Source organism: Drosophila sulfurigaster, chromosome 2L (assembly GCF_023558435.1).
Source record: "Drosophila sulfurigaster albostrigata strain 15112-1811.04 chromosome 2L, ASM2355843v2, whole genome shotgun sequence".
NCBI classification, from domain to species: domain Eukaryota; kingdom Metazoa; phylum Arthropoda; class Insecta; order Diptera; family Drosophilidae; genus Drosophila; species Drosophila sulfurigaster.
The window spans coordinates 20,213,819-20,240,605 of NC_084881.1; the positions used below are offsets into that span (position 1 = coordinate 20,213,819).

Sequence of the window (26,787 nt, forward strand, 5' to 3'; positions counted from 1 at the left end):
AACTCTGATCGCTGCGGCGCGCTGATAGCATTGGAATTTCTGGCATATAGTACATACATAAGCTTCTATATAATATATATAAGCGTCTATATGATTAAACTACGCTTTAACTGTGAGCTGCAAATGCAAATTAGTAATAATTTACAGTAAGCAGCAAACGGATGTGTTTTTTAGAATCAATCAAAAAAATATGCAAAAATATCTGAAGTTGTTGACGGTTTTTTTAATCGTTGCTCCAAGATGGACAGGGAGCATACGATTAAATGAAGACACTGAGAAAAAAATTGAAGAAAATGAGAAAAAAATAAGACAATTGGAAGCTCAAAATCTCGAGAACGAAAAATATCTTAACTTTGAGGAAGCAATAAATTCTACAAGAGATTATATTTCATCTTTGGAGAATCAATTAAATCAGTGTCGAGAGCAGAGCAAAAATCACACAGATATTCTCCAGTTGAAAATAAATGATAACGAAATCAAATTAAAGGTTAAAGATGAGATTATTGCTAAGCAAAAAACTGAAATAGAACAAAATGTATTACTCTTGAAGATTCAAGAAAATGATATCAACAAAAATAATCAACAACTAGAGGATTACAGAGATCTAATAGAAAGCTTGAAATCAATTATAAAACCTTGTGAAAATGTAATATCATTTCTGGAGTCGGGAAACAATAAGAGTAAGCTCTTGTTAAATACAATATAATTGCAATAATTAATTTTAATCCACAATTTAGCTAATCAGCAAAATTCAAAACTAGACGCAACGTGCATTAATTCTTTGAACGAACTACAGCAGGAAAACACAAAGTTAAATTCACAGCTTCAAAACATTTCAATGGAAATATCATATCTAGAAAATCAACTCAGTAAGTTCAGTAATAAGATTTTAGATAAAACAATCAGGAAATAACATCACATTTCTTTCAGATGGTTGCAAATTAAATAACACTAAGTTTGCCAAATATAATCATGATTACCAAATATTATTAGGTAAGAATAATTATATCAACCATTCATAAAATTTATTCAATTTATTGTTTTCAGCCCAATGCCAAAAGAGTAAAGAAGATATGCAAAAAGAGATTCAGAATAAAAAAATAATCCAAAATGAGCTAAGTATGGCGATTTAATAAATAATTATGTTAAATTCTATATCATTTTTTTACACGCAGATGATTGTAAAAATTACAGTTCACACATTGAAAATCAGCTAAGAGTAACTCAACTGAATTTGACAGATTTACAAGAGGAGTTGACGAAGATTCAAAAGAAGCCCGTAACAATTCTACCAAAGTCTTGTTTAAATTTGAGTCCTGGTATTCAAGAGATACAACTTCCAAATAATAAAAGTTGTAATGTTCTTTGTGATGATGATGGTTGGATGATCATTCAGCGTCGAATTAATGGAGAACAAGATTTTGACAAAAACTGGCAGGAATACGTGGATGGATTTGGATACTTGGATGGGGAGTTTTGGTTCGGATTGGAAAAACTGCATCTCGTTACGAGTTCAATGCGACACCAATTACAAATATCCGGAAATACCTTTTATGGCTCACATTATGAGAATCTATATGATTACTTTAGGATTGGTAATTCAGACTCCCTCTACAAATTGGAAGTTACTTCTAAATTAACCACATATGATCCATTAAAGTCGCATGTAAATCAGAAATTCGCAGCATATGATAAATATAACATTCAAAATTCTTATAATAATTGCGCTAAAAATGGGAACGGTGGCTGGTGGTATACTTATTACTGTGGAGGCAAGTAAGTTTGATGAAAATGGAAATTAATAAAAGTGATTTGACTTGACTATCTTACAGCAACTTAAACGCGCAATACGATGGTGGAATGATGTGGTCTTACAATCCAATAACTACTGCAACTATGAAAATTCGCCCATACTCTAATGAGTATTAAAACTTTCTCCTTATTATCTTACAAGTTTATATTCAATATTTATGTAATGTTTTACAAAATAAAAATATATATATTTTCTTTTAATAATATTTTAGAGTGAATTAATTGTTAATATCTGTTAAGGCAGATAGCTTATCTTTTTCTTTGTTTTTTCTTTTAATAGTACTCTTTGCCTTACATTTTTTACGACACTTATTAAAATACATTTAAAATAAATTTAACGATTTATATAAGTATATTTGTGATAAAGCAAATTAAAGCTTACAAATATATTTGGTTGAATGCTTTTAATATATAATGGACTACCTTAGACGATACTAAGTATGTTAATATCGAGAACGAACAGCAGTAATAATTAAGTAATGTTAAGTAAATAAGGAATCTTAATGCAATGTACGCTTCAGTTTTCATGACATTGGTTTGAGTTATTTTACACTATAGGAATATAAAAAAGATTCTTCTTCTATAGAATTTTGTTATGCGCAGACGATTGCAAAAATTACTGTTCTGACATCGAAAATCAGCTAAGAGTCACTCAACTGAATGAATTTGATAGATTTACAAAAAGAGCTGACAAACTTAAATTTTTTTAAAGAACAGTACGTAGAAAGTCTTCCAGACTCCTGTATCGGTTGGACAGATGGTATACTAAAGATACAACTTCCAAATAAAGAAAGTAGTAATGTTCTTTGTGATGATGATGTTTGGATAATAATTCAGCGTCGAATTAATGGAAAACAAGATTTTGATAAAAATTGGCAAGAATACGTGAATGGATTTGGGGACATAAATGGGGAATTTTGGATTGGATTGGAAAAATTGCATCTGCTCACAAGTTCAGATCGTGACCAGCTAACCATTTTAATGACAATTGATAGATATACAAGTTTTGTTGAATATAAAGACTTTCGTGTAGGCAGTTCAGATTCCCTAAATTGGAATCATTAGGAAAATTTCTAAATAGAGAGACTATGTATCCATTTTATAAAAATTCGTTAAATGGTAATGTAAATAAGAAATTCTCAACATACGATAAGAATAATATTCCAAATCATCATGCAAATTGCGCTGAAAATGGCATGGGTGGCTGGAGGTATACGGCTAACTGTGGTAGCAGGTGAGTTTAAATTAAATTAAAATAAATTTCAAAACAGTAACTTGTTTATTTTACAGCAACTTAAACGCGCCATACAATGGTCAACTGTCCTATGCTACAGCAATCTCCGTAACTATGAAGATTCGCCCGTTTCCTACATATTGCACTCTTTTATTATTTAAAGTTTGCTGATGTCAGAGTGCGCGCAAGAAGCAAAGCTAAGCGTGAAACGACGAGCAAGACTGTAGGCAGAGTGAAAGCCTTAAGAGAAACGAGATGAAGCGAGAAAGTGGTTTGCGAATTGCTCTTTTTCTCTCTCTCTCTCTCTCTCTCTCTCTTTCCTTTAGTTCTCGCTTCGCTCTCACTCCGAACTCTTTCCAGCAATTCTATTCAAACATCATCGCTCGTTTTCGCCCAATATTATGGCTTCACTTCTTGCTTGCACTCAGCCTAACATCAATTTAATGTCATACAAAAACATGTATTTTTTTGCTAATATATTGTTTTATCTGCTAAGACAGATAACAGTTCTTTTTTTTTTAATATAATACTTTGTCTACATTTTTAAAAAGATTATTTGCAACACTTTTAAATTAAAATTAACGAGAAGAAGGATATGAATGCCTTACAACATCATTTAAAAATGCCATTTTCAACATGTAATAGAAATTCTTCTATTAGGTATACAAATAAGGGACGTATTTTAATAAATATAATTCGTAATTGGTGAAGCTTAAATGTAAATTAATATGAAAAATTTAATATGATAATCTGATATTTGTAGAATATGGTTTTGTTGAAAATGGGTACCTGAGCATAGCTTTTTTACTAGTTCTTGTCCACTTCCACTTTGAAAATATTTAGGTTTTATTCAAACTGGTCATCGAGCACGCTCGAATATAGCTTTCTCACTTGTTTTAATATGTTCTTCTGATAACGATAAAGGTTCGACATGAACGAATATAGAAGGCATATATGTATGTATGTATGTACTTATTATAAAGAACATTTTCGACTACGACGCTGATCGCTGATAGCATTGGAATTCCCGGCATATACAAAAACTTATATATAATATTATATATGATATAAATACATATAAGATTAAACTATTCTTTGACTGTGAGCTACAAATGCAAATTAGTACCAATTTACAGTTAGCAGCCAACGGATGTGTTTTTTAAATCAATTAAAGAAATATGCAGAAATTTCTGAAGTTGTTGACGTTTTTTTTAATCATTGCGCCAAGATGTACAGGGAGCATACAATTAAATGAAGACACTGAGAAAAAAATTGAAGAAAATGAGAAAAAAATAAGACAATTGGAAGCTCAAAATCTCGAGAACGAAAAATATCTTAACTTTGAGGAAGCAATAAATTCTACAAGAGATTATATTTCATCTTTGGAGAATCAATTAAATCAGTGTCGAGAGCAGAGCAAAAATCACACAGATATTCTCCAGTTGAAAATAAATAATAACGAAATCAAATTAAAGGTTAAAGATGAGATTATTGCTAAGCAAAAAACTGAAATAGAACAAAATGTATTACTCTTGAAGATTCAAGAAAATGATATCAACAAAAATAATCAACAACTAGAAGATTTCAAAGATCTAATAGAAAGCTTGAAATCAATTATAAAACCTTGTGAAAATGTAATATCATTGCTGGAGTCGGGAAACAATAAGAGTAAGCTTTTGTTAAATACAATATAATTGCAATAATTAATTCTAATCCACAAATTAGTTAATAAGCAAAATTCAAAACAAAACTCAACGTGCTTGAATTCTTTGAACGAACTACAGCAGGAAAATACAAAGTTAAATTCACAGCTTCAAAACATTTCAATGGAAATATCATATCTAGAAAATCAGATCAGTAAGTTCATTAATAGGAGTTTAGTTAAACCATCAGAAAATAACATCACATTTCTTTCAGATCGTTGCAAATTAAATAACACTAAGTTTGCCAAATATAATCATGATTACCAAATATTATTAGGTAAGAATAATTATATCAACCATTCATAAAATTTATTAAATTTATTGTTTCCAGCCCAATGCCAAAGGAGTAAAGCAGATATTCAAAAAGAGATTCAGAATAAAAAAATAATCCAAAATGAGCTAAGTATGGCGATTTAATAAATAATTATGTTGAATTCTATATCATCTTTTTACACGCAGATGATTGTAAAAATTACAGTTCACACATTGAAAATCAGCTAAGAGTCACTCAACTGAATTTGACAGATTTACAAGAGGAGTTGACGAAGATTCAAAAGAAGCCCGTAACAATTCTACCAAAGTCTTGTTTAAATTTGAGTCCTGGTATTCAAGAGATACAACTTCCAAATAATAAAAGTTGTAATGTTCTTTGTGATGATAATGGTTGGATGATCATTCAACGTCGAATTAATGGAGATCAAGATTTTGATAAAAACTGGCAAGAATACGTGAATGGATTTGGATACTTGGATGGAGATTTTTGGTTTGGATTGGAAAACCTGCATCTGTTGACAAGTTCAGATCGTCACCAGCTAAACATTATAATGACAATATATGGGCTTACAAGTTTTGTTGAATATGACGACTTTCGTGTAGGCAATTTAGAGTCTCTATACGAATTGGAGTCATTAGGAACATTTATAAAGGGAAGCAAGAAACATCCATTTAACAGAAATTCGTTAACACCAAAAGAAAAAACGAAATTTTCAACATATGATAAAAAAAATAATCCAAATACTTATAAAAATTGCGCTGAAAATGGCATGGGTGGCTGGTGGTATTTGTATTGTTTTGGCAGGTGAGTTGTTTATGATTAATAATTAATTTCAATAACATTCCGATTATTACAGCAACCTAAACGCGCCTTACAATGATGAAATGGTCTGGTCTTATAATAGAGTAACTTCCGCAACTATGAAAATTCGCCCATACTCTAATGAGTATTAAAAGTCTCTATTCTCTTTAATACTTATTTAATGCTTTATAGCAATTTTTATTTTCTTTTGCTAATATTGTAGAGTATAATTTTTACTTTATATGCTTATATATTAAATAGTGTGCTTTGTTTATATAATATTTTTGACTAGATCAATAAAACGTTCTCAATCTGTTCAAGTTCGATGAAGATTTATATAGATATTTGGTTAAAGGATATTTATTAATAATGGACTGTCGTATATCATACTAAGTAATCTAATATCGAAAACGAACTATAGCTATTTGTTTAAAGTTACAACAGCTTAAAAACTTATTGCAGAGTAATTTTAGTGCAATTTGCGCTTCTGTTGCCAATACATTGCTTTGATCTCTTCTTGCCATTCTATATATCTAAAAGTATAATCGTTTGACTTTACATGCCACTATATAAAACAGATTTTTATACCCACAGGGTAAAAGGCTATTATAACTTTGTGCCGGAGCGAATTATATGTAACAGACAGAAGGAGGCATCCGACTCTATAAAGTTTATATATTCTTGATCAGTGTCAACAGCGTAGGCGATAAAGAAAGTACTTCTCATTCTTGAACGGAGATAAAGTTGTTTTTAAACATTTTGGCAGTTTTTATACCCGCTACCCATAGGGTAGAAGGGTATTATAATTTTGTGCCGGCAGGAAATGTATGTAACACGTAAAAGGAGGCATCTCCGACCCTATAAAGTATATATATTCTTGATCAGCGTCAACAGCCGAGACGATATAGCCATGTGCGTCTGTCCGTCCGTCCGTATGAAACACTGGGTCTCAGAGACTATAAGAGATAAAGCTATAATTTGACTTCATCTCGACTGTGAACTGAGAACATAATTTAGTACACGTTTGTCACAAGTGATGAATCTTGCTTTCTGTGTATATGCTGCTCTATATACATATGTATAACTTACTTATAATGCAACAAATATTTTTGAGTATACTCACAGAGCACTGATTATACAAAATTGCTGATAACCTACATATTTCTGTATTTTAATACGCTTATTTAAACTTCGGCTTTGCCCAACTGCTAGCAGTAGATATTATACAGTAAGTTGTGACGCCAAGAAGTAAACGGATGTGTTTTAAAACATCAACAATTGTGACAAATAAACATGCAAAAATATATCAAATTATTAACTGTTTTTTTAATCGTTGCACCAAGTCTTACTGTGAGCATACAACTAAATAAAGACATTCAGAAAAAAATTGAAGAAAATGAGGAAAGAATTAGACAATTGGAAGCTCAAAATCAAGAGAACGAAAAATACCTAAACTTTGAGGACGCAATAAAATCTACAAAAGAATACATTTCAACTTTGAAGAAGCGATTAAATCAATGTCGCAAAAGAAGACAGTGTAAGGCCGATAATGAGATTATTGTCAGCCAAAAAGCTCAGATTGCAGATAAAACCAATCTCTTAGAAATACAAAAAAATGAAACTAATAAAGCTTATCAGCAACTAGAAGATTATAAAGAGCAAATACGGAGGAAAGATCTTGAAATAAAGCAATTGCAAAAGACAATAATAAACCTCGAATTTCGAACTCAGAACAACTTCAAAAGTCTTCCAAGCTCGTGTTTAAACCTTACTGCAGGTGTTAAACAGATACAACTTACAAATGGAATATCATTTAATGCGGAATGCGATGGCAATGGTTGGATGAAAATTCAGCAACGATATGATGGAAGTGAAAACTTTGTTAGAAACTGGCCAGATTACGTGAATGGATTTGGAAACTTGGGAGGAGAATTTTGGATTGGATTGGAAATATTGCATTTGGTTACGAATTTAGCTCGCCATCAATTATTAATTTCGATAAGAAATACAAACGAGTCATTTGTGGCAGAATACGATAACTTTAGAGTTGGAAATACCGAAACATTTTACAATTTGGAATCAATAGGAAAATACACTGGCAACTTCAATGTCTTAGGACGGAATGTAAATTGTCAATTTGTAATATTCGATAAAAATATTCGAAATTTAAATGGTGTTCCGAATTGTCTTGAAGGCGGCTGGTGGTGTAGTGATTAGTAAGTATTAAACAGCATTAAAAACTTGAATAACTTTTTAATTGCATTTAATTTTCTTATAGCAATCTAAATGCGCCCTACAATCAAGGAGTACTCTGGCCTAAGCGCAATACAATCATGATGATTCGCCCAAATGGAATTGGACATTGAGAAGCTCAACTTAAAATCTTTAACTTCAATATGTTATAAATTGAGAGACGATTTCATGTTTTCTGTAAAGTGAACTTTTCGTTTTGCCAAGACGATCAATAGCATTTGTAACATCAACAAATTTGAATATATAATCGTGAATTGAAATTGTAAAATTGATTTAATTATTGTGCATATTCACATGAAGTTTAAAAAATTGGATTTATACTCATTACCCCATAGAGAAGAAGGGTATTATAACTTTGCGCCGGAAGAAAAAGGTAAACATATATATTCTTAATCAGCGTCAAAAGCCGAGACGATATACCATAGCCATGTCCGTCTATCCGTCCATCTGTATGAACACCTACATGGACCTCAGAGACAATACAAGATAAAAATAGAGGGAAAAACTATACTATTAATGATACTACCTGAGAATTTGGTTGTGATTGGATACAAATTGTAAAAGTTATTTAAAAAAGTCTATTGTATGGCAAATTACGCCAAGTACAATGGGGTTTTAGCTGCTTTGGCTGACAATCTGGTGAACTGTGAGTTCTGTGGTATAATTCTAATGTGGAATTATGTATATAAATATACCAAATGGGGCCTTCGGTATTGTTAAGTATATTTGTGATATATTATTTGGTATATTTTAAAAATAATACCGCACTGTTTTGCTTGTATTCGAAATGAGTACTGGGCATCTCACAGTTAAGCACACTCGAATATAGCATTCTCACTTGTTTTAATATTATATGTTCTTCTGATAACGACAGAGGCTCGACATGAACGAATATATAAAACGCATATATGTATATAAGTATGTACTTATTATGAATAACATTTTCGACTACGACGGTGATAACAATGGAATTTCTTGCATATATGTACATAAGCTTATATATATGTATAACCATCTACATATATGATTAAACCATTCTTTGACTGTGAGCTGCAGATGTGAATTAGTTATAATTTACAGTTAACAGCCGACGGATGTGTTTTTAGAATCAATCAAAGAAATATGCAAAAATATCTGAAGTTGTTGACGGTTTTTTTAATCGTTGTGCCAAGATGCACAATCAGCATAGATTTAAATGAAAAAATTCAGAAGATCATTGAAACCAATGACGAAATTATAAGACAATTGGATGCCCAAAATGAAGAGAAAAAAAGTGTCTAAACTTTGAGGAAGCAATAAATTCTACAAGAGATAACATTTCAACTTTGGAGAATCAATTAAATCAGTGTCGAGAGCAGAGCAAAAATCACACAGATATTCTCCAGTTGAAAATCAATGATAACGAAATCAAATTAAAGATTAAAGACGAGATTATTGCTAATCAAAAAACTGAAATAGAACAGAATGTATTACTCTTGAAGATTCAAGAAACTGAAATCAATAAAAATAATCAGCAACTAGAGGATTACAGAAATCTAATAGAAAAAATGAATTCAATTATAAAACCTTGTGAAAATGTAATTTCATTGCTGGAGTCGGGAAACAATAAGAGTAAGCTTTTGTTAAATACAATATAATTGCAATAATTAATTGTAATTCACAATTTAGTTAATCAGCAAATTTCAAAACAAAACTCAACGTGCTGGAATTCTGTGAGCGAACTACAGCATGAAAACACAAAGTTAAATTCACAGCTTCAGAACATTACAACGGATATAAAATATCTAGAAAGTCAACTCAGTAAGTTCATTAATAAGATTTTATATAAAACAATCAGAAAATAATATTTATTTCAGCTGATTGTAAATTAAACAACACTAATTTTGCCAAATATAATCATGATCAACAAAGATTATTAGGTAAGAAAAATTATATCGACCGTTCATAACATTTATTCAATTTATTGTTTCCAGACCAATGTCAAAAGAGTAAAGAAGATATGCAAAAAGATATTCAGAATCAAAAAATAATCCAAAATGAGCTAAGTATGACCATTCAATAAATGTTTATTTTAAATTGTATACTATTTTTTTAATGCAGATAACTGTAAAAACTACAGTTCACTCATTGAAAATCAGCTAAGAGTCACTCAACTGAATTTGACAGATTTACAAGACGAGTTGACGAAGATTCAAAAGAAGACCGTAAGAATTCTACCAAAGTCTTGTTTAAATTTAAGTCCTGGTATTCAAGAGATACAACTTCCAAATAATAAAAGTTGTAATGTTCTTTGTGATGATGATGGTTGGATGATCATTCAGCGTCGAATTAATGGAGAACAAAATTTTGATAAAAACTGGCAAGAATACGTGGATGGATTCGGATACTTGGATGGGGACTTTTGGTTTGGATTGGAAAACCTGCATCTGTTGACAAGTTCAGATCGTCACCAGCTAAACATTATAATGACAATATATGGGTGTACAAGTTTTGTTGAATATGACGACTTTCGTGTAGGCAATTCAGATTCTCTATACGAATTGGAGTCATTAGGAACATTTATAAAGGGAAGCAAGAAATATCCATTTAACATAAATTCGTTAAAAGCGAAAGTAAATACGAAATTTTCAACATATGATAAAAAAAATAATCCAAATGCTTATGAAAATTGCGCTGAAAATGGCATGGGTGGCTGGTGGTATTCTAAATACTGTAGGAACAGGTGAGTTTCAATAAAATTAAAATTAATTTCAAAAAAGTGACTTGCTTATTTTACAGCAACTTAAACGCGCCATACAATCGCGAAATGGTTTGGTTTTATAAAACAGTAACTTCCGCAACTATGAAAATTCGCCCATACTCTAATGAGTATTAAAAGTCTCTATTCTCTTTAATACTTATTTAATGCTTTATAGAAACTTTTAATTTTTTTTTGCTAATATTGTAGAGCATAATTTTTAGTTTACATTAATTCAAATTGACTTTGTGTTTTCAAATTGTGTATTTTGTTTATATTTTTGGCGAAATGAATAAAAATGCTGTTAATTAAAATATATATATGTATGTCTTTAATGTAGTATTGACTTAAACAAAACGTTCTCAATTATTTCAAGCTTGTTTAAGATTTATGCACGTATCTTTAGATATTTGATAGATAATGGACTGTCGCATATCATTCTAAGTGTGTTAATATCGATGGCGAACTATAGCTGTTATATTACTTAGGGTGTTTGCTTAAAGTTACAAAAGCTTATAAATTCTTAAAGAAATACTTTCGTATGGAGAATGACGTCTCCTAACTAAGGTTCTTTGTTGCTTTGACTGACAATCTGGTACTTTTTACACTCTGTTCTGTATCTATATTCCTAAAACAAATGTTTGTATATTTTTGGTAGTTTTTGTGGTTATATCGATATACTTTAAGATTAATACCGCAGTATCCGGGTTTTATTCACAATGAATAGCGGGTTGCTTTCTTACTTATTTAATAAAGTCTGCTTAGTATGTGCAATGTATTCCTGTCCTAAAACTGCTAAAGCAATATTTCGTATTTAGATTACAAACTAAGTAAAAAACTTTAAAAAGTTTAAACCAAAAAATATTTAAATAACTTTTATGTTTATTATGATGGCTCATATGATTTTTCTTTTTATTATATAACCTGAGCTTCCCTCATAATCTAAAATTTAGCTAGATCTATTTATAGACTATAAGTGAATAGTCAAATAGTGAATAGCCAAAAATAGACGACGTCTTAGCCTTTGGCAAACTTACACATGAAGATGAGAACATTGTGTGTGTGTGTGTGAGTGGTTTTTGCACTCAATAAATATTTTCTGACCGCAAACTATCTATCACTCATCGAGGTCTCAAATGTCAGAGAGAGAGAGAGACAGCCACGTCGATGCACATCACGCACAGCAAGTCGGCTCATTGGGGAGATGGCCCCGAGGCCCACTTGGACGAGTTCCCAACGGTGGCAGCTGCACAACAACAGCAACAGCTTCTGGCCAAAAAAAAAAGGGAAAACGAAATGTGAAAAACCGGCAACAAAGTACAAAAAGCATGGCACAAAGTCCAATTTGTTTGTAATGGCATTTACTTTGTTTACAAAATAAATTCTGTATGCATAGCGAGTAGTTGAGTCCCTTCAAAACTTGCAGTCTGCATTTTGCCAGACTGAGTGCGAGACAAGAGTCTAAAAGTCTGGCACATGAAATAGATATGGTGAAATTCTGAAAATCGCTGTACCATAAAATTTCCCCATTGGGCGCCATTCTCTCTGTCTTTTGCCATTTCGCTGTTTAATTTCGCAATTGTCCTTTTCAATGGAGCACTGTAAAGCGACAGAACGAAGAAGTTGGCACAGAAGTGTGGAAATAAGGAAGCTATCTATGGCGGTCAGCACTGTTGCGGTTTCTGATTTATGTTTGTTTATGTTGTTCGAGCATTTGTTTTATTTACCGCACAAACAGCAAAACAAAACAATACAAATCTAAATAAACAAGGAAGCAAGCAAACAAAAAGGTTACTCGATTGAGATATACTACTTAAGTTTATAAATCAAAAATCAATTAAGAGTTTTTAAGTTTTTAAATCACTAAAAAAATATACTACTAATAGTGGAAAGAAAAATGTTTGTACAATTCACAGCCTAAAATAAACATAATATGAATAAGTATCGGAATAAGCATCAGTCTCTTCGTTACTCTTGTTGTCTTAAATAGATTACATCAATTTCCTCTGAATTTATCATATCTTTCTTTTGTCATTGCCAATTCACAGAGTATATTAACAGGGGAAATACAAGCAAGTATTCGTAAGCAGCTTACAAACAATAACTAGAAGTAGCTTGTACTTGTACCTGAGTAAAAAATATTACTTCCTGCAACTTGGTCGTTGTCATTTGCATGTGGCCATGTCATTTGGTCAGTTTACAAACAATGCTATGAGTTATATTACGAAACAAATACATTCATTTTGTGCATATTCAAATGTTGAATAGTATACTCGCAAACACTAAAAGTTAATTTGTATAAATATATTTAATTGCCAAGAGTTTACTAGCAATGAATAGCAACTAAATTATAAATATATTTTTGTAACCGCAACCCATAGGGTAGAAGGGTAATATGATATCTCCGACCCTATAAAGTACCACCCACTCTCGCCCTTTGTAAAAGAATAAAATCGAATAATATACCAAATATAGTCTTCCATATATTTTCAGAATTTTGTGGCATATTAATTTGGTATATTTGAATATAAATACCGCACTGTTTTGCTTGTATCTCACTTACTTATGTTATCTGTATTATTCTAAATAACTATATATTTTTACTTATGAGTTGCTAATATCAGTATTGATTACTACTTAAATTGCATATTATGTTCAAGTTCAAGAAATAGAAGAAAAGATCTTCAAATATTCTTATATTGTATGTTCTTATATATAATATATGTTATTTATTATCTTATCCATAATTATCTATTCATGAAAGAAATAAAAGTAATATCTTTTGAAAATGGAAATTTTAAATTTTTATAATGAGATTTAAATAGAATTGGTTAAAGGAAAAGGTTGGTTAAAGAAAATGTTGAAATTAGAGTCCAATTTTTTAAATGTTTGCTTTTTAGAACATTTAACAATTCTAATATTCATTGATTTAAAATCTTAATGGACAATTCCTTTGGTCCACTTTAAAAGCGTGCTCTATAGACAATCCAGCTTTCGTGGCAATTCCCTTCAGCTTTTCGATTAACCCTCGAGTTGGAAACTTTGTACGTGTTTGAAGTAATAAAATCTCTAAATAAAAATTCAAATAATATAAATTATGAAACATTTAATGCTTTGTACTTACGCTGACTGCCAGTCACTCTGCCATAAGAGGTTAAATTCATGCAGTTGAAGCTAACTCTATAAGTTTTATAATCTGTATCTATAACCCAATGTTCAGAATATTTCCTAGGTAGTTTCTCTAAATAAATCAAATATTATTGGAGAAATTAATGTTTAAAAACAACGCTCACCATATTTCCATACTAACTTTCGAGTTCGGAAATATCCACTACTTTGAAGTCCATATATTTTAGCTCGTTGAATTACAATCGAATTATTTCTGCATTAAAAAGTTTTTAATTCATTTTTTAGCTGCCAAGAATTGCGTTACTTACTTGGGAAATTGATAATATGTTTTGATATATAATCCATCGTCGACATCCTCTCGCACATGAGATCGCACACAGTTCAGTGTTTGATTAGCTTGCGTCGTTGTTCGATAATGTGAATACCAAATACCAAACATTTTTTTTTACATCAAAGAATTCTTTGTGGGGTATGTGTTTTGGACATAGCTCAAGTTTCCTAAAGCCAAAACTTAGTCCAGCAAGCAGGAAAATACCAATTATTCTGCATAATATGTGTACAAATAAATAACTAAAAAATTGTAGTAAAATACTTCGACTTACAATCTCAATCCCATCATAACGTCGACTATAGATTGCCTTAGAGGTTGCACAGCTCAAAATGAATTCTTTACACTTGAGCGAATTAATAGCGTTATATTAATTACATTAATGAAAGAAAGAGTATTATTTTCTAAAATTACAAGTCAACTTTAAATCAGATGAAAGTAATATACCTAAATAAAAATGAAACAAATTAAAATAAAATAAGATAAAATAAAATAAAATAAAAAAAAGGAAAATAAAAAAAAATAAAAATAAAATAAATTAAAATAAAATAAAAAAAAATAAAAATAAAATAAATTAAAATAAATAAAAAGATAAATAAATTTAAATATAATTAAATAAACTAAAATAAAAATGAAAATGAAACAAATAAAATAAAAAAAAATAAAATAAAAAAAAATTTAAATAAAAATAAAACAAATTAAAATTAAATAAAAATTAATTTAAAAAATAAACTAAAAACAATTAAAAAAAATATAACTTAAAATTCAAAAAAAATAAAAAATATGTAAAAAATAAAAAGAAATAAAAAAATAAATAAATATTAAAATGATATACAACATAAAAAGAAATTTAACTAAATTTAATAATATAAAGTAAAAAAAAAAAATAAATAAAGTAAATAATTAAATAGTTATGTAATTAAAAGTCATTCAGCTCAATTTGCTTGTTAATTATAATTTAGGATTAATAATATTAATAATAATAATTTGAACAATAGTAACTTAGATTCAGAGTATTCCAAATCCAACTTTCGAAGTAAATAGCTATGCTAATGCAATTTACATGGCGCCAATTTAATTGCAAGGTTTGAAAATGCTTTGCGAATAAAATTATGAAATATAAAAAAAAAAATATTTTCTTGTCAGTTTCTGTCAAACTTCGAACAATGGTCCGTCTAAAACTCTGTGTAGCAATTGTGTTGCTGTCTTTGGTAGAGCCGATGATCACTTTTAGCGTAACTGATGGTGTCTGTCCGACTAATATCACTTCTATTGGCAAATTCGATATGGAACGATATTTGGGCAAATGGTATATATATTCAATGTTTTCGCCATTTACGAAGCCAATGCCACATTGCAAATCAAATCAGTTTACAAAAGATAAACGTGGTCACTATTTTGTTACTTCTAAGCAACTCGAGTTTGAGTAAGTTATTTTGAAAAGCATCTTTTTTTTCACATTCCCATATTTAATTTATAAATCGAAAGCACGAAAACTGTAACGAAACACACAATGAAGATAAAGAGTGTAAATTCAAACCTCGGACAATACATCTTTAATCACAAACCGAGGAGTAAGTAATAATCATAACTTTTCCTAACACAATATTAATTTTCTTAATTATTTTTCTTAGCATTTCCCAGGGGCGTTGAAATCTATATTTTGAATACGGATTATACAAATTATACTATTGAATATACGTGCATCAATTCGGATGGTGTTTTCAACATGCGTAAGTAAGGAAATTAATTTATTCAACTGTCAGCTTTATTATCAATAATTTCAGAATGGGCTGTTATCGGCACTCGGAAGCGAGTGCCCACGGAATCCACACTATATATTGCAAGAAAGATGGCCAAACAATCTGGTTTAGCAATGAGTCGATTGATACCGGTTCAACAGGATTCTTGTCCCACAGATACTTAAGAAACCGCAGAATTTCGTATAATTTCAAATAAATGTTTTTGTTCTTAGATAGACTCTACTTTTTATCAACTTGTAGCTAAAAATATTCTTCAGCAAGTTGTACCTAATATATGATATTTTATTTGCCACAGCTAAAGCGATGTTTTGGATATCAAAACCAAATAGTTTTTATACCCGCTATCCATAGGGTAGAAGGGTATTATAGCTTTGTGCCTCAGACCTTATAAAGTACTATATATAAATATATTCTAGATCAGCGACAACAAAAGAGACGATATAGCCACAAAAATTGTAGAAGTTATTAAAGAAATACATTTGCATGAGCAAGACGCATACTTTATTGCTTTTGCTAACAATCTGGTATATTGATAGAGTAGTATATTCATAATATACCATAGAGTGTAAATATTTTGAATATATATTTTATATATATTTATATATTATATGTATTTATTATATTATATATTATTATTTATATTTATATTATTATATTATATATTAACACTCTATCGTATATTTTGAATATAGTACGATATCAATCTACCAAATATAAATTTCGGTATAATAATTCGGTATATTTTGAGTTTAATACCGCATTGTTTTGCTTTTATTAACAACGGGTACCGGGTATTTCACAGTAGAGCGCACTCGACTATTACTTTCATATTTTTTTTAATTTCTTGCTGTCACGCTGAAGAAAAGCTTAAGAAGCTCGCTATTTCTTCGAGCGACTAAAAATATGTGTTAAGCTGAGTATTTAAATTTTAATGTTGATTACTTTACCACTGATAGCATTATGTTGATTAAACATATGCGCATGCCTAAATTATTTAATTTAGCTTCGGCGAACTATTCACACAATTTAATAGTGTTTACCCTCAAGTGGCAAACGGACGTGAAGTTCACATTCCGTCTTAAAATAAAAAAATGATTACCCAAAAGTGTCGGAAGTTTTTCGCTGTATTCTTTATAGTTGTGCAAATATGTACAGTGAGCTCACAATCAACTGTTGACGATTTTATTTCAACTACTAATTTACCAAACGAAGACAAGTTACTAAAAGAACCGGAACAGAAGGAGAATTCACTATCAATTATTCTAAGTGAAATACAAAAAATTCAGTCGAATACCGCAAATATCGAATTGAAATTGAAGAAAAACGATGAGATAATCGCTAGACAAAATGCTGAGTTGGAAAATAAATTGAGACTGCTGAAAATGCAAGTAAAAGAAGTCAATAAAGCTAATGAACAACTTATCGATTACGAAAACCAAAACACGGCGTTAAATGCTACGATCAATATAAAAAATGAAGAAATATCAAAGTTGGAGAAGCAAATCAATGAGAGTAAAGTTAACTAACCAACTAAAGTTAGTGTAATTTAATAATTCTGATAATTTTATTCCAGATTATAATGAAAGGATGGAAACTGAGAAGGAACACAATAGTAAAATATCAGATCTGACAAATAGACTAGGTAAGTTCTGAAAACATATTAACAATAATTTTAGATGTTACAAAATCGGAATAATCCGACTCAGCAATAATTAAATTCTCTTATATCATTCCTTAACTTTTTTAGATGAATGTCAACGGGAACTCGAGGAAAAATCAGAACTGAGCGAGAGATTATGTAAGTAATATAGAACATTTACTACAATCATGGAATATCTTATAATTGATTCGATTCTAGATAACTGTGAAACCAAGAATAATGACGTATCGTATAAACTTACGGACACGGAGGAATATCTAGAATACACAAAATCAAAGCTGAGAGAATGCAAGACCACAAATGGCAAAAACTACACAGAAACAGAGAATGAGGAGACTCCTAAGCCTTTGGCTGAAAGCCTTCCAAGCTTTTGCTTAAACTTGACTGCTGGTATTCACAAGATACAAATTCCAAAGGGACGTGTTTCAGATGTTGTTTGTGATGGTGATGGTTGGATGATCATTCAGCGTCGAATTAATGGAAATGTCGACTTTAATAGATACTGGCAAGAATACGAGGATGGATTTGGTGACTTGAATGACGAGTTTTGGTTTGGATTGCATAAATTGCATCTGGTTACAAGTTCAGCACCTCACCGGTTAAGAATATTAATAGATGGTCAAGGTGCAAGTTCTTATAACTTTAGGATTGGAGGTGCAGGAGAAATGTACAAATTGTACAAAATTCGAAACTATACAGATGACGCAGATAAATACTTATTCTTCAACAATGATGAAGAAAAATTTACAACATACGATAGAAATAACGGTCCAGGATATGATGATAGAAATTGCGCTAATTATGGCTATGGTGGCTGGTGGCATTCAAATTATTGCGGGCTGTAAGTTTAATTTAACCAATATTTAATTCAAATAATTTAATATTATCATCTTGCAGCAATCCAAACTCGCAATATGATGATTTAAACCGTTTAGTCGATAGCGATAGATACGGTATACATCAAATAACCATGATGATTCGGCCATCCACTAATGGATATTGAAAAATCTACAACTCCAAGCTTTACAATATTCATTCATTTTTACGTACAATTTCAGTCTTCATTTATTTACAATCATAAAACATAAAATATTTTTTTTCTTTTCTCTTTAGTCTCAATAAATAATTAATTTTCTTTAATGTATCGTAACGTAACGTTGATTTTTTAATTACTGGGCATCAAAATGAGGATTTTATCCAAGTCTTTATTTTTTCTTCTGGAAATTTCGTACACAATTTTCTGCATTTCGATTTTTTGGACAACCTTCAACTTGAGTTTTGTAAAGCTCAGCCTTTATGCATGATGTAAAAATTTGAAGTATCCTTGTCTTACTCTGGGCATAGAAAACATATTTGGAAACACATATTTATTGTGAAATCAATCTAGCAAATAAACTGTTTGTCCCTTTATACCCGCTACCCGATGGTGTAGAATTGTGTTATACTCTTGCGTCGGCAGGAATTGTTAGGTATTTTTAGTATTTTCGGTATATTTTTAGTTGAATACTGTTCAAGTATTTATTTGGTATATTAATTTGGTATAATTTGATAATAATACTTCTCAAGTATTATTTGGTATATTAATTTGGTATAAATTGAGAACAATACTGCTTAAGTATTTATTTGGTATATATATTTCGTGTAATACTGCTTCAATAATTATTTGGTATATTTTACGAATAGTATTTATTTGGTATAATTTACGCATTATTCTGCTAAGATATTTATTTGGTATATTTGAGGAATAATACTGCTTATGTATTTATCTGCTATATTCGTTTGGTATATTTTACGAATATCATTGCTCAAGTATTTATTTGGTATATTTTGTGAATGTTTAAATATTAATTTGGTATATTTTACGAATAATACTGCTTAAGTATTTATTTGGTATATTTTACGAATTTGTCTGCTAAGATATTTATTTGGTATATTTATAATACTGTTTAGTAATATTTTACAAATAATACTTTTTATGTATTTATTTGATTTACATATTATGTTAATTTTTTATCTGTTAAAAAGAATACCACACTGTTTTAAATGAAAATGGGTAGCGGATATCCCACAGTCGAGCATCATTGATTATATCTTTCTTATGATGTGGTTCTTATAGACTTGAGTGAAGCAGATGATATCTACACTGTACTTATGCTTAGCATTTGAGCTAGAATTTCACATGGAAGTAATTGTTCAGGAATGATAAACTCAACAAAAAAAAGAATTTTAGTTATTAGCGTGGTATAAATATGAAACTTAAACTTAACTTATTAAATTCTTATTGTCAAGTTGAAGATTAGCTACCGGAACTTGCTGTTTTTACTAGCGAGTAAAAATATGTGTTTAAAGTTGATTACTTCACCACAGATAATATTAGGTTGTTTTTGCGAATGCGAATGATATTAAATTTAGCTTCAACTTGACTGCGAGTTATTCACAAAATTTAGTTGTATTTGGTCTCAAGTGGCGAACGGATGTGAATCTTCTAAAATACAAAAATGCGCAAGTTTTTCAAAGTATTCGTAGTGTTCTTTATCATTGTGAAAATATGGTCAGTGAACTCTCAATCAACTGATGGCGAATTTATTACAACTACTAATTTGCCAAACGAAGGCAAAGCAATTTCAGTGAATGATGTCGAAATATCGAATTTGGAAAATCATTTTGTGTCGATTAAAACTCAAACAGAAACTCCACTTTCAAACATATTGCGCGGTATCCAAAATCTTCAAAAGAATAACGATGATTTCGAATCCAAATTAAAAGAAAAAGATGAAATAATCGCATGCCAAAAAACGCAGTTGGAGGACAAATCGAATATTCTAGAATTTCAAATAAATGAAACAAGTAAAGCTAGGCAGGAAGCAAGCGATTATAAACATCAAATAGAGGACAAAGAACTCGAAATAAAGAACTTGCAATCAACTATATCTTCTTATAAATTGACCATCGATTCGAATAATGCAATTATATCAAAATTGGATTTGGAAAACAAACGCCGTAAGCTGCAAAGAACTATTGCATATAATAAAATTTACTAATTTTGATCATTTTCAGTTGATCAGGAACGAAATGAAGACAAAAAAAAACTGAGTGAAATCGGTAATATTATAATTTTGATAAATGTAATCAGAATGTGATAAATCTTTTAATTTGATTTTCTCTTCTTAACTTTTTTAGTTGATTGTGAATCGGAATTTGACAATTATTATGATTCATCTTATAGAAGGCCTGTGCAAACTGCTTACGTAAGGAATATGAGATATCCAAGCTCTTGCCTAAACTTGTCTGCGGGCCAGCGGAAGATACAAATTGGAAATGGATCTCCTTTTGATGTACTTTGTGATTGGGGCAGTTGGATGACCATTCAGCAACGAATCGATGGAGGCATTAGCTTCGATAGAAACTGGGAGAATTACGCATTTGGATTTGGCGACTTCGAAGGAGACTTTTGGCTTGGATTGGATAAACTTCATCAGATAACGAATTCATCCCGACAAGAGTTATTAATCTCTGTGCGTTATTCATTCTTCACAGTTTCCTATGAATATGATGACTTTCAGATTGCAAGTGCAGACGAATTCTACGAATTGAAATCACTCGGAAACCATAAAAGCAAATTTAATTACACGCAGCTTCAAGAAAAGACCAAATTTTCAACATACGATAGACACCTTGGAGAGAGTGTTGAAAGATGCGCCGAAGATGGAGATGGTGGCTGGTGGTATGGAAAAGATTGTGGAAAGTGAGTTTGATTCAAGCTTGATTTCGAATTAGAATAATATTACATAATATGATTTGTATTGCAGAAATCTAAACTCGCCATATCGTCAAATACGCACAACAACTGGCATTCAAGCTAAAGGCGTCTCTATGCAGATTCGCCCATACACTGATAAAAATTGAAGGGTCTACTATTTATTAGCTTGACTTAATATTGATTTGATATTTTCCTCATAATTTGATTTTCGGCAAATAAACTTGCAACCTCTACTTTTTAATACATCTAAATATAATATGTATTTTTGAATTTTCATTGAACGTTTATTTTTATTTCGATACTTAAAAAATATATACAACAACGTTTACGCAACGTTTTTTTTCATCTTTTAATGCCTCTTTAAATCACATAATAATAAGCATTAATAATACTAAAGGATAACTTACAATTGAAGTCCAAACTGTCACCATGAAAATTTTCCCAAACACTAATAAAAAATATTGAAATGACTTCACTTATCAAATGTTTATTGACTTAATATTCCCTTTTATATTTTTCTAAGAATTTAATTTTGTATTGTCATAAATATAAAAGAAAAATTTTCACAATAAATTTTAACAAAATGTTCCCTTCCTTGTTTCCTTGATCATAAATCTGGAATTTTCGGCCTCAAATCTTCAACGAGATTTAAAATTTTTGATTCAAGTACAAAATCCCAGTATCAAAAAAGTTCATAAAATTCTTGATTAAAAAAACGATTTATAACATTTTAATATGTTTTTTTTTTTATTTCATATGAATATATAATATAAAAAAAAAAATATTGTCTCAATTGAATTAAATTTAAATTTATATAAATATATTTATTTATATGTATAAATTAATTTTAAAATCATAGTTTTTTACAAATATATTGAATATTCTATTTTATTTTATACATACATATATGAATTACTTTTTTTAATACTTACAAATTCTTAGCAAACAGAACAGCTTGCCAAGCGAATTATATATTTTGCTCTGCTAACAAAGATTAACAATTTGAACAAATTTTTAGAATACAAACTCTTAAATTTTGTATTTTTTATTAATCGTACTTAATATTATCAGAATAAAGTTTGTATGCTTAAAAGAATGAAATAATCTAAATTGAAAATATGCGATTTTTGATTTAAGAATTTTTTCGTTTATACACAGAAAGAAAAAACGAGGTAAAATCAAGAATAAACTCTTGAAACAAGATGGTTTGTATGTAAAAATTGAAACAAAAAAGTTTATTCTTAAATCAAGGTCGAATTTGATTTAATAATTTCTCTTTTATAGTTTTAATAACATTTCATTTCAAATATAGGAAATATTTTAGACTAAAGTCGGATTGAATTAAGATTTATTTTGTAGAATAATATTCATTGCTTTTTTCTGAGTAAATATTTATTGTAAATAAAATATAAAAAATATTTTAGACTAACGTCGGATTTATTTTGTTGAATAATTTTAATAGTTTTTTTCCGTAAATATTTATTGTAAATACAATAATAACATTTCATTCTAAATATAAGAAATATTTAAGACTAAAGTCGGATTGCATTAAGATTTCTTTTGTAGAATATATGCATTGTTTTTTTATTTTTTTATTTTTATTATAAAATCTTGAGCCATATTTACACATTCATAATTTGCTCGAGTATAATTATATATGTGAACAAGTGTTTAACTTTTGTTTTTGTCAATTTCATTCGTTTAAGAAGTTCATAAAGATATCGAAAAGACGCTGATAGAAGCGTCTTAGCCACTCTCATGCCCTCTCAATGGCCTCGTTCAACGCGTTGCCGTCAAATTCATTCTCATCCAGCTGCAGCAATGCGGCATCTGTGGCATTCCCCTCCAGTTGGGGGCAGTTCTTCTGCAACGTATTGATCAGCACCGTTTGGCTAATCTTATTGTCATCGAGTATCTTGTGGGCGTCATCGATGGTCGCCGTTGTCGCTTCACGTTCCCTGGTCAATATCCAAACGAGCTCTGTAAAATTGGCATCGATTATGATTGTGATTGTCGGTGTTGAACAAGTGTCTCCCAAGTAATGCAATTAATTATGCACTTGCATTAATTATGCCAAATCGAATAACTGATTTAGTCTGTTTTGCATGCCAAATTAGCCAAGGCCAAGTCAATGCGAGACGTGACTTCCGCCTTACACTTACTCAAATGGGCCAACGGAGTGAGGGCGGTGCAACTGTAGACAACTGCGTACGATTTGTAGTCGGTGCCCAGCACCAGATAGTTCGCTTTGTTAGCCACCTCTAAAATGAAACAAAAGGCAATGAATATCACAAAAAGATACAGACCTAAAATGGTTGTAGATACAAATATGGAGAAAGATTTGTGGATGCTAATTGATAGATACAAATGTGTAAAGATAGATTAAGGAATGAAGAATTTAAAGTATAAAGGTACAGACTATTTAACAATAATTAAGATTTACAGATTCTTGACATAGCTTTATAATACACATATTCATGAATACGAAATAATACATTAAAAATTGTAGACGATGAATATCACAAAAATATGCAGACCTAAAATGGTTGTAGTTACAAATATGGAGAAAGATTTGTGGATGCTAATTAATCGATACAAATGTGTAAAGATAGAATAAAGTATAAGGAATTTAAGGTATAAAGGTACAAACTATTCAACAATAATTGATATTTACAGATTTTAACACAACTTTAAAATATACATATTCATGAATACGAAATAATATGTACATTGAAAATTGTAGACGATGAATATCACAAAAAAATACAGACCTAAAATGGTTGTAGATACAAATATGGAGAGGCAGATGGAAAGTTAAAGATTTTTGTGATCAAAAAAAAAAGAATACCAAATTTTTTTTATTAGTAGATGCAGATTAACAGATTCCAAATTTTGATAAAAAGAAAATATGTAGTAGTAGAAAAATAGTTAAGTAATATCAGATACAAATTATACATATACTACGACAGATTTAAAGATACAGATAATAAGAACAGAAAAAAGATACTGACAAATACTATTGATAAATGCAAACAGAAATACAGATTTCAACATACATTTTCATACATTCAGAAATGTTGAAATTGATTAAAGATTAAGAGATGAAAATTTTATTTCGAAATAAATAAATATAAATTATAGCTGCAAATTTTTTAAAAAAGATCTTTAGATTAATATTTGTAAAGGCAAATTTAAAGATATAATAGATAAACATAAGATTAATTGAATATATTTATAAAATGTTGTATAAATATGCAGATAGCGATTAATGAATAGCTACAAATTAATAAATAATGATTAGAAGACACCGACTTACATATAGAGAATATTATTAACTGGTATCGATTTGGAGATTCATAATTATATATACAAATTAATAAATTTAGATTTGTATCTCTACAACTTACGATTCTTAGAAAAAGTCACAGCCAGTTGGGCGGGTGCCAAAACTTTTGCAGTTCCTGTCACATTGGTTGGATTTCCAGTGCTACATTTGCACAAAATGAATTCGATATTAGATACTGAAAAGTACTACATATTATTAAGTTAAGTCAGCTACTCACAATCTATTGATGGCTGCATTCACTACAGACACTGTGGAGTTATCGACATTCTCGTAGTTAGCGTAAATGCATTTTTTGCCAATCTCAAAGGCAAACGGATACTTTGAATGCTCATACCAGATTCCCATATACTTAAAAACAAGAAATAAAACAATTACAAATCGCAGTTAATAAGTGAATTAATGAGAAAAGCATGAATCATTTTGCACTTCTTCGGGCTTAGGTTAAATTTGAAATGAAAAGTTAAAAAGCAAGCACTTTAAAATAATTTTGCGTAAATATTTTGGTGACTATCGCTGATGTAGATATTTTAAATAATGATGAGATATTTATGTATAAACTTCTTTTTAAATAAAATTTCTAAAAACATCGCTTTTATTTACATATGTAAAATGGGATAAGCTAACTCTGAGATAATTTATCTATGAGTTAACTTAATTCAAATTTCTTGTGGCGCCATCTTTCGACAGTTTCCTATAGACGATCAACAACTTCTTACTTGTTATATAAGTAATAATAAGTTGACCTAAGTCCGATTTTAGTTATCTATGAGTTAACTTAATTCGAAGATTGTCATAAAGCAATTGCTGCATAAGATTCTCTTTTAATCAAATTTCTAAAAATATGATATTTAAATATGTAACTATGAGATAAGCTAACTCTGAGTTAACTTAATTCAAAATTCTTGTGGCGCCATTTTTCAGTAGTTTTCTTTAGAATTACGAAAAGTCTATCCACAACTTCTTACTTGTTTATATAAGTATCAATGAGTTAACATATTTCTGAGTTTAGCTATCTTTAGTTAACTTAATTTAAAGACTCTCATAAAGCTCTTGTGGCGCCATCTCTCGGCAGTTTCCTTTAGAATTACAATAAGTCGATCAACAAGTTATCACTTGACGTGCCGAAGAAACTTGTCTTGTTTGTTACAACTAGAAATTAATTGAATTTGAACGTTTGTGAATTGCCTATTACACAATTGCAAGTAATTAAAATGCATTGTTAATTAAGTAACATTTTGATTGATTATGGCACAGCTCAAGTGCCGCATCAAGTGTTGACAATTTGCACAAGTTTTAGGCCACTTACCGCATCCAAATCAAAAGTGTCCATTATCTTCACCTCTGGACATTGGCCGGGAAATGGCACTTGAGCAAAGACTGTGCTGAAAACCACAAACATGACCAGTCCAATTGAAGTGCTGAGAGGAAAACTTAATTTACTTAAGTTTATTTTATGTTTTTTTGGTTTACTAGAAACTTACCTAAGCGATTGATGTTGCATTGTGACACTCGAAAATTCCACTGATTAATTGATAATTACTTTTTGAGTAACTTGTCTCCCCGTTCGCTTTGTGCAACTGACTAATTGAAGCGGCTTTAGTGCATCTCCTTTATATAGATTCATCTGTTAAAGCTTTTATTTCAAAAGCTTTTTTTTATGCACATTGCGCCGACGCTGCTCAATTGTTTTGTTGCTGTAAACAAATGAAAAGTGAAAAGTGTTCGCGATCCATGAAAGTTCTTGATGTGTGGGGAAGTGAGGGGAAAAGCGGGGCGTGTCTGACAATGTTCTCGTTACGCTTTCGACTGCAGCTTATCAGCTGCAGTTAATGATTTCAAACAAGAACAACGACAACAGAATTTAGATGTCAACAACGTTAGCAACAATTTGCAATTGTTTAAGTAAGCGTATGTCAACAAAATATGGTCTGGCTGAAGCTTCCGCATAGGCAGCTGACAAGCCAGTAAGCTAACTGCAATTTATTAT

At 30.1% G+C, this 26,787-nt stretch overlaps 8 protein-coding genes across 12 annotated transcripts; 6 read left to right on the forward strand and 2 right to left on the reverse strand.

Moving 5' to 3' along the window:
- The first annotated feature begins 145 nt into the window (after nt 1-145).
- On the forward strand, nt 146-3,844 carry LOC133850259 (angiopoietin-related protein 4-like). 3 transcript variants are annotated; one of them, XM_062286305.1, is made up of 7 exons: nt 146-680; nt 738-869; nt 931-993; nt 1,048-1,119; nt 1,176-1,360; nt 1,397-1,776; nt 1,833-2,057. In XM_062286305.1, exons 1-7 carry the CDS (start codon nt 191-193, stop codon nt 1,927-1,929), a joined length of 1,419 nt encoding a protein of 472 aa, XP_062142289.1. In that variant the 5' UTR covers nt 146-190; the 3' UTR covers nt 1,930-2,057. The 3 variants fall into 3 exon arrangements, 2 of the variants coding, with proteins under 2 accessions (XP_062142289.1, XP_062142288.1); XR_009895612.1 differs by lacking the exons at nt 1,176-1,360; nt 1,397-1,776; nt 1,833-2,057 and adding exons at nt 2,416-3,046; nt 3,103-3,844; XM_062286304.1 differs by having other exon boundaries at nt 1,176-1,776; nt 1,833-2,047.
- Nucleotides 3,845-5,094: 1,250 nt separating this feature from the next.
- LOC133850327 (ficolin-1-like) lies at nt 5,095-6,043 on the forward strand. The gene is made up of 3 exons (XM_062286388.1): nt 5,095-5,152; nt 5,209-5,827; nt 5,880-6,043. The coding sequence occupies exons 2-3, from the start codon at nt 5,418-5,420 to the stop codon at nt 5,974-5,976; spliced, it is 507 nt and encodes a 168-aa protein (XP_062142372.1). The 5' UTR covers nt 5,095-5,152; nt 5,209-5,417; the 3' UTR covers nt 5,977-6,043.
- Nucleotides 6,044-9,145: 3,102 nt separating this feature from the next.
- Nucleotides 9,146-11,021, forward strand: LOC133843257 (ficolin-1-like). 2 transcript variants are annotated; one of them, XM_062276720.1, is made up of 6 exons: nt 9,146-9,688; nt 9,746-9,877; nt 9,934-9,996; nt 10,051-10,122; nt 10,178-10,799; nt 10,856-11,021. In XM_062276720.1, exons 1-6 carry the CDS (start codon nt 9,625-9,627, stop codon nt 10,950-10,952), a joined length of 1,050 nt encoding a protein of 349 aa, XP_062132704.1. In that variant the 5' UTR covers nt 9,146-9,624; the 3' UTR covers nt 10,953-11,021. The 2 variants fall into 2 exon arrangements, with proteins under 2 accessions (XP_062132704.1, XP_062132711.1); XM_062276727.1 differs by lacking the exon at nt 9,934-9,996.
- Nucleotides 11,022-13,697: 2,676 nt separating this feature from the next.
- Nucleotides 13,698-14,624, reverse strand: LOC133850176 (uncharacterized). The gene is made up of 5 exons (XM_062286173.1): nt 14,546-14,624; nt 14,252-14,486; nt 14,108-14,196; nt 13,939-14,055; nt 13,698-13,883 (listed from the first exon to the last, which is right to left on the reverse strand). Exons 2-5 carry the CDS (start codon nt 14,380-14,382, stop codon nt 13,744-13,746), a joined length of 477 nt encoding a protein of 158 aa, XP_062142157.1. The 5' UTR covers nt 14,383-14,486; nt 14,546-14,624; the 3' UTR covers nt 13,698-13,743.
- Nucleotides 14,625-15,410: 786 nt separating this feature from the next.
- Nucleotides 15,411-16,245, forward strand: LOC133846298 (apolipoprotein D). Its single transcript, XM_062281176.1, has 4 exons — nt 15,411-15,697; nt 15,760-15,845; nt 15,906-16,004; nt 16,059-16,245. The coding sequence occupies exons 1-4, from the start codon at nt 15,438-15,440 to the stop codon at nt 16,196-16,198; spliced, it is 585 nt and encodes a 194-aa protein (XP_062137160.1). The 5' UTR covers nt 15,411-15,437; the 3' UTR covers nt 16,199-16,245.
- A 627-nt stretch (nt 16,246-16,872) lies between these two features.
- Nucleotides 16,873-18,834, forward strand: LOC133845227 (angiopoietin-1-like). Its single transcript, XM_062279628.1, has 5 exons — nt 16,873-17,546; nt 17,608-17,676; nt 17,782-17,832; nt 17,893-18,535; nt 18,592-18,834. The coding sequence occupies exons 1-5, from the start codon at nt 17,126-17,128 to the stop codon at nt 18,695-18,697; spliced, it is 1,290 nt and encodes a 429-aa protein (XP_062135612.1). The 5' UTR covers nt 16,873-17,125; the 3' UTR covers nt 18,698-18,834.
- A 1,286-nt stretch (nt 18,835-20,120) lies between these two features.
- Nucleotides 20,121-21,615, forward strand: LOC133844098 (angiopoietin-related protein 3-like). The gene is made up of 4 exons (XM_062277934.1): nt 20,121-20,694; nt 20,752-20,796; nt 20,875-21,439; nt 21,504-21,615. Exons 1-4 carry the CDS (start codon nt 20,193-20,195, stop codon nt 21,598-21,600), a joined length of 1,209 nt encoding a protein of 402 aa, XP_062133918.1. The 5' UTR covers nt 20,121-20,192; the 3' UTR covers nt 21,601-21,615.
- A 1,521-nt stretch (nt 21,616-23,136) lies between these two features.
- On the reverse strand, nt 23,137-26,395 carry LOC133839669 (apolipoprotein D). Of its 2 annotated transcripts, none has more exons than XM_062271313.1 (6): nt 26,282-26,395; nt 26,107-26,218; nt 25,018-25,148; nt 24,862-24,941; nt 23,617-23,760; nt 23,137-23,434 (listed from the first exon to the last, which is right to left on the reverse strand). In XM_062271313.1, exons 1-6 carry the CDS (start codon nt 26,299-26,301, stop codon nt 23,211-23,213), a joined length of 711 nt encoding a protein of 236 aa, XP_062127297.1. In that variant the 5' UTR covers nt 26,302-26,395; the 3' UTR covers nt 23,137-23,210. The 2 variants fall into 2 exon arrangements, with proteins under 2 accessions (XP_062127297.1, XP_062127307.1); XM_062271323.1 differs by having other exon boundaries at nt 23,617-23,715; nt 26,282-26,394.
- Between the last annotated feature and the right edge of the window lie 392 nt (nt 26,396-26,787).